Source organism: Peromyscus californicus, unplaced genomic scaffold, assembly GCF_007827085.1.
Source record: "Peromyscus californicus insignis strain IS unplaced genomic scaffold, ASM782708v3 Scaffold_8__1_contigs__length_139910024, whole genome shotgun sequence".
In the NCBI taxonomy this organism is placed as follows: domain Eukaryota; kingdom Metazoa; phylum Chordata; class Mammalia; order Rodentia; family Cricetidae; genus Peromyscus; species Peromyscus californicus.
Window position 1 is genome coordinate 115,738,914 of NW_026294606.1, and position 15,077 is coordinate 115,753,990.

Consider the following 15,077-nt stretch of genomic DNA (forward strand, 5'->3'; position numbering starts at 1 on the left):
GTACCTGTCAGCAGTTGGAGCCTGTGTCCCAGCACCTTCATCTCGGCGTCCGGGGAGGAGCGCGCTGGGCCGCCCGGGGCGAGGCGCGCGGCAGCCGCAGAGAGGAGCGGCGGGAGAGCCGGAGCGGCGGGAGCAGCAGCCGGGAGAGCGGAGCGCTCACCGCCCCCTCCAGCAGGGTTTAAAAAAATCCACCAATGGCACAGCCGCGCACCCCAAAAGGCACCCGCCGCCACCTGGCCGGGGTGAGCGCCGAAAGGGGGGGAGTGTGGCACCGCGGGAGGGGCCCCGCGCGAATAAAGACGCCTGCCGCCCCCGGCAGGACAAGTGCCCGCGGTCTCCGGGGGTCCCAGCCAAGCCGGCGAGGGATGGATGGCTGGGAAGACAGGGCGTCGCCCTCGCGTGGGCGGGAGGTGGCCGCGGAAGAAGGTGCGGGGCTGCAGTGTGGCTGCACCGAGAGAGGGAGGACAGGGGTGAGGGCGCGGCGACTCACCCAGGCTGCCGAGCGACACGGCCGCGCAGGCGGGAGCCGGGCCTGGACGCCGCCGCCCACGAGCGGTGCAGGATCCCCCGCACAAGCGAGCCCCGGAGCTGGGGGCGGGGCGCCGCGCCGCGGGGGCGTGCCCACGTGGGTGGGTGGGCGTGGGCCGAACCGCGAGTCCCGCTTGGTGGCTGGACCGGGGCTGTCACCGGCTGTGGGAGTGGGCGGGAGCCCCGGCGGGAAGACCGACAGCCTGGCCCAGACCCAGGCAGTCTGCAGCGTCCCGGCCACGGCTCACCTCCTCACCTCCTCACCTCGGGCGGGCTCCGAGAGAGGGTCCCGTGTCTGCACAGCGTGGACTACTGAGACGCTGGCCTTGGCTCCAGGTGGCCAGCACCTGAAGTGTCAGTGAATTAACTGCACTGCCCGCTGGAGAAGCTGCTGAGATTTTGATGGCTGCAGGTGGGGCACATATCCCTGTTCACAGCTTGTGGTGCTTTGGATAAGCATTGAGACCAATGCAGCAAGCTTGGTTTCTGCAGGTTTGGGAAATCCCTCCCTCTTAGTGTCTTCCTTTGTTAAAGAGCTGGGGTGGGGCAGTCTGGTGACAGAATGAACCATCTCTGAAATGTCCTTCATTCCTTGGGCTGTGGTTCTTTCTGTAGGTAGAAGTAGGGGTCCGCACTTTGAAGCACTGTATGCTCATTTAGTTATTTTCACCCCTGTGATTTCTGGCTTATTACTCTCTTCCAGCCTCTTCATACTCTGAAACAGGGATGGAATTGACCTCAGAAGACTCCTGTAAGAATTAAATGATGGGGCAGGGGCTACAGAGGACATGGCTCAGGATAAAGCGCTTGCCCTGCTAACGGAATTAAGGTCCCCAGAATTCACATAAAGCCCAGCAGCCATGGTGACTGACAGGGAAAGTAGTGGCTTAGGACCCCCAAGACCAAATTCTCGGCACAAAGGAGATTTATTTGCCCCAGAGGGACAGAGGGCAGGAATAACAGACAAAGACAGGCGATAGAGGATGAGGGAGAAGGAGACAGGAATGAGGGAGAGGGGGCAGGGGAATTTGTCCCAGAGGAACAAAGGACTGCCTCTGGGTAGAGAGGAGAGAGACATGGCTCACAGGAAAATGGCGGTCTATAAAGGTACAAGGGGAAACCCCGTGTTAGGATGAGGTGTTTAATTTTGATTGGACATGTTAATTAGGGTAGTCAAAGGGAGGGGGTTTTTGATTGATTATGACCTCAATACTTTGATAGCTGGACCTTGGTGGTCAGCCTCAGGAGGAGGAAGTGGCCAAATAAGGGAACAGACCTTGGGGGCTAGCTTTAGGAATGTACTCCAATGGTTTTTAGCAAGGCAGAAGGAATCAGGGAGAAGGACAAGGCCTGCCGGAGCCATGCTTGTCCTGCTCCAGCTGGCCAGAGTCCCTTCAGTGGCCATCTGTACTCCCAGCATTCAGGAGGCAAAGGCTTGCATCCGTGGGGGCCTGCTGGCTAGGCTAGCTGGATGATGAGCTACAGGTTCACTGAGCGAGATTGCCTCAGTAAGTAAAACGGAGACACCCCGTGTCAACTCGAGGCAAGCAGGGCCGGGTGATGTACCACACACATACATACCACCCCAAAGTAAATGATAGACTATGAAGAACATGGTTAGTGTCTTGCCAGATACATGGTTTTAGTGTTCAATAAGTGGCTGCTATTATGGATGATGATAATAAAATTATCATGACTGCCTCATAGAGTCAGACTTTCCAAAGTCTACCCTTCTGGAGAATTTCAGAACAAGTCACAGGATAAAATACCCACTGCCTGACATTCCACTGCCTGACATGTGTGAGCCTTGTGCCCACAGATGCCTACTTGGATTTTCCAATCAGAGATATCAATAATGACATCAAGATGGAGAGCCATGTTCTCACCCAGTATATGCACAAGACTGGCAACATTATTATCATGCAATGGCTTGGATGCACCGCCACCAGATGCCTACAGAAAATCCAGGGTCTCCTATTTCATTCTCCCATGGTTCTTGCCTCAAGCAGTTCTTCCCTGGAGCCCTCGTGCTTTTGAAGCTGGGTGTCTTTCAGCCTTCCAAGCCCAGCACGTGGCCTGGCAGTCGTCGCCCTACATGTCTTCACATTCCGAAAGCTCTGGGCAGCCTCTGTATGACAGCAGTAGGACCCAGGCATCCACAAGAGAAGACGGAGCACTGTGTGAAGAGGAAGCGCAGGAGGCAGAGTCAGATGACCTGAGCAATATGGAAATCACCGAGGAGCAGCGCCAGTACTTTTCGGAGACTGAGGAGCGCAGAGAAGAGCGAAGGCAACAGCAAAATCTGGGTGTGGAGCGCCTGGGTGGCTCTGTGAACACCGACTGTGATCTGTACCACAACGACCACCCGTCAGTGAAGCCCCCATCAGAGAAGCCCGGTGCACAGAGCCAGGCCGGGATGAGTGCTCCCAAGATCGAGGCTTCCATACAGTTGAGTTTTGACAAGAAATATGACAGGAAGCAGCCCGAGTACTGGCCTGTCGTCCCCCTGAAGTTCTGAGCCCTGACACGGGGACCCTAGGGAATACCTCCTGAACACAGCCCTTAGTGTCACCTCCTTTGTTTTGGATGCATTCTCTTCTGGGCATTTCTCAGAGAAAGAAGTCCACAGACTGATAGAAACATGTTCAGCAAGTCCCAGTGGGCCCTTGACACGGTGAAGGCCATCGAGCAGCCACACAGAATTCTATCAGCAGGAGGTATAACTGTTGTTAACGTGAGAAAGATCCCCCTGACCTAGATCGATAATTGTGTGTGTTGCACTGGCCCTTGAATGGCTAGTCGTGCCCAGTGTGTTGAAGTTCTTGCCTAGAGATGGAGGAAAACAGGACCTAGAGGTTGTAAAAGGCTTCCTGGCAAGAGCTCCGGTATGTCTGTCTGTGTGAGGCACAGTACCTGTAATGGCCTTGAACTGATACATACAATCTGCTTGGCTCCCATGACCTGTTAACTTCAAGTGAGCATTCTGTTGGGTCAGGATTTGCATTTACCCCCAGAGTGTGGCAAGTTGCTAGATGATGAAAAAAGGTGATTGTAGAAGGCCCCAGGAGACTGTTGAGTCAAGCATGGGTGCTGTGGGAGCAGATGCTCTGGACGAGACACTGTCAGGATGTTAGTGCTGAGCCAGGAGAGGAGAACCCACAGTCAGTCCCTGTGCTGAGCGGCGTCCTTCATCTTCAGTTCCCCGTGGAGGCTGCCTGCCGCTTGAAGGCTGCTTGATAGCAGGGGTTTTAACAGAGGGGAGCAGAACACAGCAGAGGGCCAAGCTTGTGCAGGGACAGGGTGCCCCTAAGAAGTGTCCTTGGCCTTCTTCCTAGTTCCTTGGAAGATGCCTCAACAGTCACTGCTCTGCAGAATAAGCAAAAGACTGGCTGTGCCATGCCCAGGCTGGAGAAGAAAGCTCCCATTTTTCTCTTGTGAAAGCAGACTGAAATGTCAGACAGGGTGTTTGCTGCAGGAAGCTATCTATTCTGGTTAAGTGGGGCACAAGGGGACTTAGGTAAAAGATTTGGCCACTCAGGATGGCAGGAGCCAGGCTTGATCAGCAGGCAGCCTTGATCTGGTGCTAACACTGTCAGGGCTGTCCCCAGGCCTGGGTATTTTGACTAGTAGTACCTGTGGACACAGACACTGGATACTGCCATCTGGACTACAGCTGCCTTGGAAGCAGAGTGAAGGCGGCTGCCATCCTCACCAGGTGGATGGATGCTGTGTTTCCGTTTCTAATTCACAGCCCGGAGCACATCTGGTTGGTGGAGCCCAGATCAGGCCCTCTGATAAAGCTGCAAGGGAAGCCAGGAAGAGGGAAGTGGGCTCTGCCATGTAACTTGGATCCTGGTGCAGAGTTACATGTTGTCCCCGGTCCCCGAGACTTGCTCTGCACTGTGAGCCCCAAGTGTCCCCCAGTGGTGCTCTCATGTTTTCTCATCTTGATTCTTGTTTCCAGCAGGTGAAAGACAAAAGGACCTTCAAAGCAGTGTGGCTTGCTGCCCTTCCAGATGCAGAAGCTGCTGCTGGCCGCCGTGCCTGCCTGCTGCCAGGAGGACAGGTGACTGGGTTTTTCCATTGTGGTGATGAATTGGGCTGAGTCACCATCCCTCTCTGGTCCCCTCGTGACCATGACTGGGAGCAAGTGGAAGAACTCAAGTAATGGGGATGGGCAGGGCACAGATGAGCCTGGGGCCCAAGAAACGTCATCTTTTAGCAGGGAGCGGGGAGGCAGAGGTGCCCCTCCCCTCCCGGGATACTCAGTGGCCAGGCACCTTTCGTGACATCGGCTTCTTACCCCTTGGTGCCAAGCCCTGTGCTAGCTACAGAGTCCACCGGAAATAAGAGTTGACCCAACCCTGATCTTTCCTTTAAACTTCATGAACTGATGGAAGAAGCCAGCAGACAGCTCACAGTCTGGGGACCAGGAAGACACAGTCCAGATGTATAATTGAAGTTACCTTGGAGTGCGTGGAAGGGCTGTGGCCCTCAGGAAGGTCTTCCTGGAGGAGAGACAGCTGAACCTGCAGATAAATGGAAGGTCAGCAGATGGGGGTGATGGAGAAGAGCTCTGTCCACTCCTCCGTCCATCTACACACACACACACACACACACACACACACACACACACACACACACACAAACACACACACACCACACACACACACACACACACACACACACACACACACACACATAGATAGTGAGACCTTGTCTAAAAATTTTTGTATAAGCCAGCATTAACATTTCAGGGCATAACCATTACCATTTTATGTTTATCTTAATATAAATTACTCTTTTGGGAAGCCAAGAAAGAAGTTCAAGGCCAGCCTGGACTAGATCGTGGTTTCCAGGCCAGCCTAGACTACCAAGTGAGAGCCTATCTCAATAACAGAAATTCTCCTCTAATATAATTATAACAGCTGGCACTGTTCCTTTTTCTTTGGGTGCACCTGATTTTCTTAGCCCACCCCCTGGTACTTGAACATTTAGGCTGCGTTCGTTTTTCATCACTGCAAGCGATATTGCAAGTAGCTCCCGCCACCCAAGCCTTTGCGCACACGTCTGGCGAGCCACTCGGCAGCCTCCCTCGTCTGGTTATGTGTTCTCTGGCCACCTGTCAGCGCCAGCTCATCCCCATCTGAAAGCCAGTGTGTGCTCAAAGCATGACTGTCTCCACACCTGTGTGGGTTCTGGGGAGAATCCAAGGGAAAGAGCCTGGTGTAAAAGCCCAGGGCTTTGGTCGTGTTCTATGGTTATGTAGAGTATTAACACTGGAAGACACTGAATGAGGAGTAAGACCACCAGGCTTCTCTTCTATTATTGCAGCTTCCTGTTAATCCCTTCAAATAAATATTAAAAACAACACCGGTGCAGACCTGGGCATGACCCGTTTACCCGAGTCAAATAAGTTGATGTTTATGAGTCTGTACTTTGTCACAGGGAGCAGAGCAGAGGTGTCCTTGCCTTAGCTTCCTTTGGAAGGCAGGACAGGGTCAAAGAAAGGCACCCCTCATTGCTGGTGGCTTCCCTGCACCTTCGTGCCCACTGGCTGGAGCATAAGCTTGCAGGACTGACCGGAAGCACAGCTCCCATGGCCTCCCTGTGACTCTAGGAAGACACCTGTGCCCAGCAGATGAGAATCAGGCAGAAGGAAGATGAAGGGGTGAGCCATGGAGAAGAGCAACGCTACTCCCCTTCCCGATGAGAAAACACACCCAGCAGAATCTCTGTTTTGAGGCACGAGGAGCTGGAGCCCCTTCCCACGGCTCAGGCTTCTTGGGCTGTCACTGTCACAGCCCCACCCTGCTCTGAGCTTCGGCCAAATCCACTTCTCTGACTTGGGATCCATTCAGTCCTGTGGCTGGATCAGCCAAGGACACGTGTTCTCAGGGCTACAGTGATCCCCAATGTTCTCAGCACATGGCAGAGCAGAGGTGGGTGGAGTCAGAGATCTCTGCAGAGTCCCCTTCTTTGGGAGAGTGTGATGGGGATTTTTTTAAGTGTTGAGAAAGAGTGTGTGTTTGGTAAACACTGAGCTTTGGAGTTTGTGTTTCCCTAGGCAGGCTGTAGGCAGTTCGAGGCTCTCGTGAGGTGCTGGGAGCAGCTCCAAGTCAGGCTCACGATTTCCCGGGGAACAGAGAGGCATTGCAGTGAGCAGCATTGCTGTTTTCGGGGGATTCTCGAGTAAGTGATCTTCAGCTCTCCAGTCTCTGGGGACGCAGCCCCACCATGAGTTCGGGAAGCCTCTTCTAAGCCAGTGTCCTTTTTTCCCTTGGGCCCTGCCATTGTGCAGTCTGTTTAACTGGTACGCTGGCTCTGGCTAAGTCCTTGCCCTGAGCCTTGGGTCCGTCCCCTAAGCTGACTCTGGGGTAGACCAGCTGTTCTCTTCAGGTCCCATCCCTTTCAGTTTTCCTCATTGCCCAGCCTGCATCCAAGGGGCCAAGCCATCAACAACCAGTTCAGGCTTCATGGCTCGGGGCTTTACAGGAAGCAAAGGAAAGTCCTGCCTGCAGGGAGACTTCCACCAATGTTTGTTCAGTAAATCGAAGAATGAATAAGTGAGTAAAGAGGCATGCAGGCTTGCTACCATTGCAGTAAACAAAATACCCGTGTGAGGGAGGTACCACTCTCACAATCTATGCCTGACCCCCGGGATTGTGGCTGTGTGTTAGTTGGCACCAGGGAATGAAGGTTCTAGAAGAAAATGTCAGTCAGCTGGTTTGTTTATTTATTTTTGAAATGGGGTCTCTTGTATTCTGGGCTGGCCTTAAACTTGCTGTGTAAATGAGGATGACTGAATTTCTGATCCTCCTGCGTCCACCTCCTCCCAAGTGCCGGAATTACAGGAGTGGGCCGCCATATCTGGTTTATATGGTGCTGGGAAATCGAACACAGGACTTCTTTCATGCCTATATTCCCAGCTCAGCAGGCTTCCAAACAGGGAGCCGGGGAGATGGATGACCCAGCAGACAGGCACCTGTCACCAAGTCTGACAACCTGAGGCCAGTCCCCAGGACACACGTGGTGGAATGGGACGTCACAGCTGTCCTCTGACTTCCTCATGTGCACAGTGGCACATGCCTCCCCCCAACATACGTGAACACATGAGGAAGAATGTAAACTATGGAGATGATCCTGGGTTCTCGGGGTGGCCCGTGGAATCACAGGGGTCCTTGAAAGCAGAAGAGAGAGGCAAGAGTGGGACAAGAGGGAAGCTTGGGGGGCTTTGGTTCGACAAAGTCGTTGGCTTTCAAGGTGGAGGACAGGGCCGTGAGCCCAAGCGGGCGGGCAGACTGGAAGCTGAGAGGGCTGAAGTGTGGACCCTTTCCTGGCGTTCCAAAAGGGAAGTGATGAGGGGGCACTATGCTTTCAGCTTGAAGAAACACATTTCAGATGTAGGACCCCCAAAACGATCTTTAGAAATGTGTGCTCAGGGTCTGGAGAGATGGCTCCGCAGTTAAGAGCACTAGTGGCTTTTTACAGAGGCTCCATGTTCAGGTCCCAGCACCCACATGGCAGCTTACAGTTGTCTATAGCTCTAGTCCCAGTGGACTGGGTGTCCTTTCTGGCCCTGCCCAGCACTGTGTGCTTATGGTACACAGACATGCATGCAGACAAAATACTGATACACATAAAAAATTTAAATAATTTATTTGTATTTTATGTGCATTGGTGTTTTGTCTGCATAATTGTCTGTGTGAGGGTATTGGATCCCCTGGAACAGGAGTTATAGACAGTTGTGAGCTGCCATGTGGGTGCTGGGAATTGAACCCAGGTCCTTTGGAAAAGCAGCCAGTACTCTTAACTTCTGAGCCATCTCTCCAGCCCCCACATAAAAAAAATTCTAATGTGTGCTGTTTTAAGCTTCTTAAGTGGTAATTTCTTTTACAGCCATGATAAAAAACAATTAAGATAGTGTCTCATCTCTTGTATGCCAAGGACCATAATTCTCATCACTTAATGGCCACTTATTAAATAACGGTTGACTTGAAGTGGGTTACTGCTAGCGAGAAAGACACATAAGAAAAAGTGATCATCCCCGCCCACATTTTTTTATATCAAGGGCCTACTGAGAGGTTTCAAGGAGGGCCATAGTTTTGTCTTTGTGCAAACCCATTAGTCTAGTGGATTGGGTTGGGTTAGGTGGATCACAAAGGAGGAGGACACAGGGTCAGAAACTTGCTGGTAAGTGAAAAAGTAAGGTCCAGCAGGTGGGCGCCAGCACGTTGTCACTTCCTGGGCTCCGGTCTGTATGCCATCTCTGGGTGTCACACCTCCTGTCTTCACAGTCACAGCCAGCACAAACTGAGTCTCCATTTCTTCCAGTCAGGCCCATCGTGCGAGAGTCATGACAATGTCAATCTTCGAGTGGTACCACAGTAACAGCAAAATTCGCCACCAACACACATATGCTTTGGCGTATTGATCAGTTTGAGCTGACGATTGCGAAGAACCAAATGCATAGAAAGCTTTCTGGTTCCTCCTGTTTGCCTAAAGCAGGACATACATTTGTGACCTTTCTGTCTGTCTGTCTGTCTGTCTTTGTTTTTTCAGGGTCTGGGTATGTAGAGGCAGACTGGCCTGGAACTTGACATCTTATTGCTTCAGTCTGTGAGTGCCGGGATCAGAACGGTGTAGCACCACGGCCAGTAAGGACCTGCATTTGTGAAAGTTCCCATCAGGGAGACAGCGGAGCACAGTGGGGCCACCAAGGCATCATGGTGAATCTAAGTAGCATTATCTTCCCTTGATGCTTCCATACACCTGCCTTCCCACTGTGTCTCCCAGAATCCTATCCCTTTGTCTCATCACTCCCTAAAAACATGTCAGATGCTCTGTGAGCCCGAGTCTACCCACCTGAATTTGCAAGTCCTCCCATGGTGCACTCTAATCTGGCTTCCGTCTTCGGTAAGCATCATCTACAGGACCCCAGCCAGGGAACTCGGGGCAAGGGGCAGAGGAAAAGTAAATTTCTTTCTCCTCCACAATACCACCTCACTTTGAGCTAGGCCTTCCCGTTGACAAGAGCTCCCTGAGTCTGGCCATCCTCACAGTGACTGGTCACTAGGATGAATGGTCCAGTTGTCTTTTGGAGGCACTATGCCTCCAAGGCCAAAGTGGGAATTCCCTCAGGGGTCTCCTGCATCCGAGCCTAAGCTGCCGCTTGCTCCACCAGCCACCCCTGCTTACCCCATACATTATTTATGGCCAATTATTCGCCTCCTGCTGATACCAGATGCTGCCTGCCAAAGCTGTGACCTCTCTGTGTCCTCTGGAGAGGATCAGGGGCAGCTCCTTCCCTGCCATCCTCCCCTGCCCTCCATGACCCCTCCTCTGCTGATGTATGGTACAACCTGCCCCTTTTCCTACACACAAGATACACAGTTCCTCCTTTGTCAAGCCAGCTGGCGCAGTGGGCAAGCTCCCACTTCCCTTCAAAGCCATGGCCACAGGGAAGTCCTCTCATCTCAGTGTGTGGAGGGTAGGCCGTGTGCAGATGAGTGTGTGTGTGTATGTGTGTGCATTCGGAAGGAGTGTGCATGCCGTATGTGTGGAGGTGAGTTTGAACATTCAAGGTTGAATGTGTTGCCTCTTCGGGTCTTGCAGCTGGGAGTGTAATGGGGATCACTTTCTCCTCCCAGGTGAGAGGCAAACAGTGCTCAGATCTGGTTCCTTCAGGAGCCGCTGTGACTGTGAGGCGCGTAAGGCCAGCTGGGTTTGCTTTGTCTCTGTCTCTGCCTTGTTGTGAGGTCCCGATCATTTCAGTGATGTTGGCGGTGCTAAAATCAAGCTGTGCGACCACAAACACACACCCACTCATCTTCCACCCCACTCTTGAATATTTTTATTAGACTTAATTAATTTATTGAGTGTATGTATGTGTGCGGACACGTGTGTGCCGTGGTCTGTGTGTGGTTGGAGGGCAGCTTGCAGGAGTTAGCTCTCCTCTTCCACCGTGTGGGTCCCGTGACTCAAACTCGGGCACCTTTTCCCAGCTGAGCCATCCTGTCAGCCCCTTCCACACCATTCTCCATCGGAGCAACCACAATCATCACGACAAACTCACTGGGGTGATAATCAGCTCAAGTGTTTTATGTGCTTGTTGCCACAATCCTATGAAGCAGTTATTTAGCTTGTCCCCATTTTAATCTGTAATAATTGTGCCCCAGATAAACCTCGTTGGCTATGGGACGGTGAGTGCGCCTGCGCAAAGCCGCTACCACCATTTTAGAGATGAGAAACCCAAGGCATAGAGGAGTGAGAAAGTTTTGGAGAGGTCTGTGATGGAGCAAAGACAGGCTCGATGCCTAAGTCCACACTCTTGACACTGAATAGCCCCCGGAGAGATGCCTGACTTCATGGGACAGCCTTCCTCATACTCTGCCAGTACGTCTTCCTCCTCTTCCTTTTTTTTTTTTTTTTTTTTGTATTGGAAATCAGTCCCAGGGCCTTGTACACGCTGGGTAAGCATTCTGCCACCGAGCTACTCCCCCAGCTTTTTTTTTTGGTGGGGGAGCAGGCAGAGATATGGGGCCTTGCTGTGTAGTCTGAGTTGGCTTTGGATTGATGACTCTACCTCTGCCTCCTGTATGCTGGGATTACAGGTATGTGCCACCATGTCTGACTTCCCAGCACCTTTTCTGCACAGCCTCGGGCCACCTCAAGTCTGCAGCCCTGTACCACTTCCTGCTGATAGTGAATGTACTGGACTCTGCTGTCTGAGTTAATTATTTCAAAAAGCCATTTGGAACTCACTCTGCTGGGTCTGGTGTGTTCCTTTTGGCTAATTTAATAGCTCTGTTTTCAAAAATGGGTGTGCTTTGAAAACTTGCTCGCCGGACTGATTGCCTGTAGTTTTCCATCTTTGTTTTCTTCTTTGAACCCAGGGTGGTGGAACAGGGGTGTGGCATCAGCTCAACAGATATGAGGCCTTGGCTGACCACGTGCCTGGGCTCAGCAGCCAGGTGGGGCATGGAGGCCCGTCTCGAGTCCTGAGAAACTATATCAGATGCTTGTCAGAAGAGGCAGCTTGGGCAGCTGGAGAGCTCAGTGGTTAACAGCACTTGCTGCTGTTCCTGAGGACTCAAGTTCAGTTCCCAGCACCACGTCAGGCAACAGACTGTAACCCCAGTTCTAGGGGATCTGACACCCTCTTCTGGCCTCTGTACTCATACACGTTTGGTTAATGCGTATGGGCGCGCACACACACACACACACACACACACACACACACACACACACACACACACAAATAAAAAATAAATCTTAAAAAATGAGGCGTAGAACATGGCCCACAGAATTAACTAGGCAGGGCTCACAGAGGCTCACAGAGTCTGAAGCGGCAGTCACAGACCTGCATGGGTGTGTACTAGATCCTCTACATATATCTTACGGTTAGGTAGCTTGGGGGTTTTGTGGGACTCCTAACAGTAGGAGTAGGGGCTGTCTCTGACTCTTTTGCCAGCTCTCAGGACCCTTTTCCTCCTACAGGGTCGCCTCATCCAGCCTTGATAAAAGGACTTATGCCTAGTCTTATTGCGTCTTGTTATGCCGTGTTCACTTGATATCACTGGGAGGCCTGCTCTTTTCTGAAGGGAAACAGAGGAGGAGTGGATCTGGGGGAGAGGGGAGCAGGGGTGGCGGTGGTGACTGGCAGAAGGAGGGATGGGAGGCTGTGGTCAGGCTGTGCTGTATGAGAAAATAATAAACAGATCAAAAAAAATTTGAAGAGGCAGCTGGCTTCAGCTGGGGGAATGTGTCTCCAGAGGCCGACAGCAACTCCACCCAGGTGCTAGACTTGAAAGATGTTTAGTTTCTTCCTTGTATTTCTCTTACTGTTCATTTTCTAGTGTTTTAAATTTATAACAATGTATAAAGGGTTGGGGATGCAGCTCAGCGGGGCATCACTTGTCTAGCACATACAAGGCCCTGGCTCTGCTCCCCAACATGCAGAGGGGGTGCATAATTTTAATTCCTGTAATTTGAAATTAAAAAGAAGGATAATTCATAAAGAGAAATCTAGTGCTTTAGGCAAAGCCTCAGGCAAGCCTTGTTTTATGAACCTGTTACAAATTTAACATCACGCCCAAAAGGCTCTCCTGAAAATAAAACAGAACTCAGTGGTAAGAGAGAAGAAAATTTGGGCTAACAGCTGTAATAAAGTAGTGACATAGCATGGCAGTGCACAGGCAGACATGGTGCTGGAGAAGGCCTGAGAACCCTACCTACATCTTGATCCACAGGCAGCAGGAGACTGTGAGCCACACTGGGTGTAGCTTGAGCATATGAGGCCTCAAAGCCTAACCCCACAGTGACACACTTCCTCCAACGAGGCCACAACTACTCCAACAAGGCCTTACCTCCTAATCGTGCTACTCCCTATAGGCCAAGTATTCAAACATATGAAGGCTGTACCTCCTATTCAAACCACACACACACACACACACACACACACACACACATATGGAGAGAGATTTTGAAAACTGTTGACTTTATGGTTTGTTGATATTTCCCAAGTGGACTGCAGAGCAGAGAGGGTCTGTGTGCTCTCCATGCAGCAGATGCGGACCAAGTTCTGGGCAACGCTGAGTTGAGCTCTAAGTTCATGGGATGCAGGAAGGAAGGCAGACGGAACCTCAGGCTTGAGCAGCTCTTAGACCAGCGAGGTAGGCTGTGCAGAGTTACACAAGCCGACAGACGGCGCTCGATAGGGTGGCAATGGTCCTGTCTAACAGAGACCACCATGTAAACTACAGGGTGTGGTGAGTTTGGGACTTGGCGAGACTTCTAAACGTGCTAGGAGAGGAATGCAGAGCTGTACAGAGTCAAAAGCTCTAAGGCAGATGTGACTGACCACTGCTTTGTCACGTATTCTCAACTCTATTCTTTTTGGGGTGTTGAGGAATCACTGACCCTGGAGAGCTTGATCTCAGTGTGCCGGGCAGGGTCCAAGGAGATTGGCAGAGGCATCAGCCCAAAGGCTGTGGGCTCATAGGACACCACCTCTTTCAACCCAGGTTGACTCTTCACTGGCTTGATCATCCCAGCACCCATGACTAAGGAAAATCCCGTCATAAATCCCGTCCTTGAGCTGAGCCAGCACTCCTGTGGAGAGGTCACTAAAAGTGCCCCAGTCACTCATTAAAGCCCTGACGTCAAGCCATTTCTGACTCAAAGGCTTTCACTTTCTGCATTATTTATGATGCTGTCTTTATCTGCCTCTTTCTTGACAGATGTAAGAGCTCAAAACTACCCTCTTCATCCATCTTCAAGAGTGCAGAGGTGAACCGGTGACGGAACCCGGCTGGGGCTTGTGGCGGTCCCAGCCTCTCACACCTACTCAGATAGGTGAGGTGCAGGAGGGACCAAAGTCAAGTCCAGCCACGATAGCGGGCGTGGGCCAATGGCGTGAGGACAGAGTGGAGGTGTAGGTGTTCTGTTTGTTTCTGACTGAGTGAGCACAGATTACTCTGAGGTCCCCAGACTCAACCGAATGCTTCCTCTGCCTGGACCACCAAGGGCTGGTGGTGCAGGGCAAGATGGGACTGATATTTGAGATGGTTGTGGGCCCATAGAAACTGTCCGGAGCGAGGTGACCAGAGCGGACACGGCATGTAGGAGACAGCCATGGAGAAACAAGTTTCCCTGGAGTCAGTGCTATGGACTGTGGCCTCTGCCCTGCGCCCACTCACGTTGAAACCTACTCACCTCATGATCGGGATTAACACCCCTGTGTGTAGCTGGAGTTTTTTCTCCGGGATCCTGCCAAGCCCCGGCAGTCCGACAGCCTACTTATAAAATAAACACACAGACGCTTATATTATTTAAACTGTTTGGCCTAATGGCTTCTTGCTAACTGTTCTTATATCTTAAATTAATCCATTTCTATAAATCTATACCTTGCCACATGGCGCGTGGCTTACCGGCATCTTCACATGCTGCTTGTCCTGGCAGCAGCTGGCAGTGTCTCCCTCTGCCTTCCTGTTCTCTCAATTCTCCTCTCTGTTAGTCCCGCCTGTACTTCCTGCCTGGCCACTGGCCAATCAGTGTTTTATTTATTGACCAATCAGAGCAATTTGACATACAGACCATCCCACAGCACCTGTGAAAGATCTATTTGTTCCTTTCATTTATGCTGTGACCCACATGTGACAAGAGGTCACTTAAGGGCGGGGTTTATTTGGGCTTACAGTTCAAAGGGCTCCATCTCAGCATGGTGGGGAAATGCATGGCAGCAGGAAATGAGGATGTCACACAGCCAGCAGTCAGGAGGCAGCAGACAGGAAGTGGGGCTGAAGACCGGAGGACCCGCCCCCAGTGACTTACTTCCCTAGCGAGACTCCACCTCCTAAAAGTTCTACACTATTCCAAAACAGCACTACTAGCTACGGACCTCGTGTTCAAACACATGAGCCCATGGGGGCATTTCATATCCACTGTGTGAGGAGGAATGAATGAGGAGCTGGGCCCTCTCCAGACACTAAATCAGTCAGCGCCTTGGCCTTGGACTTGTCAGGCTTCAGAACAGACAGAAGTAAATT

The 15,077-nt window shown here is 51.8% G+C and overlaps 1 protein-coding gene and 1 pseudogene across 4 annotated transcripts in view; one reads left to right on the forward strand and one right to left on the reverse strand.

Moving 5' to 3' along the window:
* Ndrg4 (NDRG family member 4) overlaps positions 1-601 on the reverse strand; it is a 36,442-nt gene extending 35,841 nt beyond the window's left edge. For 2 of the 4 annotated variants that reach the window (XM_052729636.1, XM_052729635.1), the window contains exon 1: positions 5-162. In XM_052729636.1, coding sequence (XP_052585596.1) covers positions 5-41 — 37 coding nt within the window. In that variant the 5' untranslated portion in view covers positions 42-162. Of the gene's footprint in view, positions 1-4; positions 164-490 lie in introns of those variants that run through there. The other 2 variants (XM_052729634.1, XM_052729633.1) reach the window with 2 other exon arrangements.
* On the forward strand, positions 298-15,077 carry LOC128104671 (gem-associated protein 8-like; annotated as a pseudogene).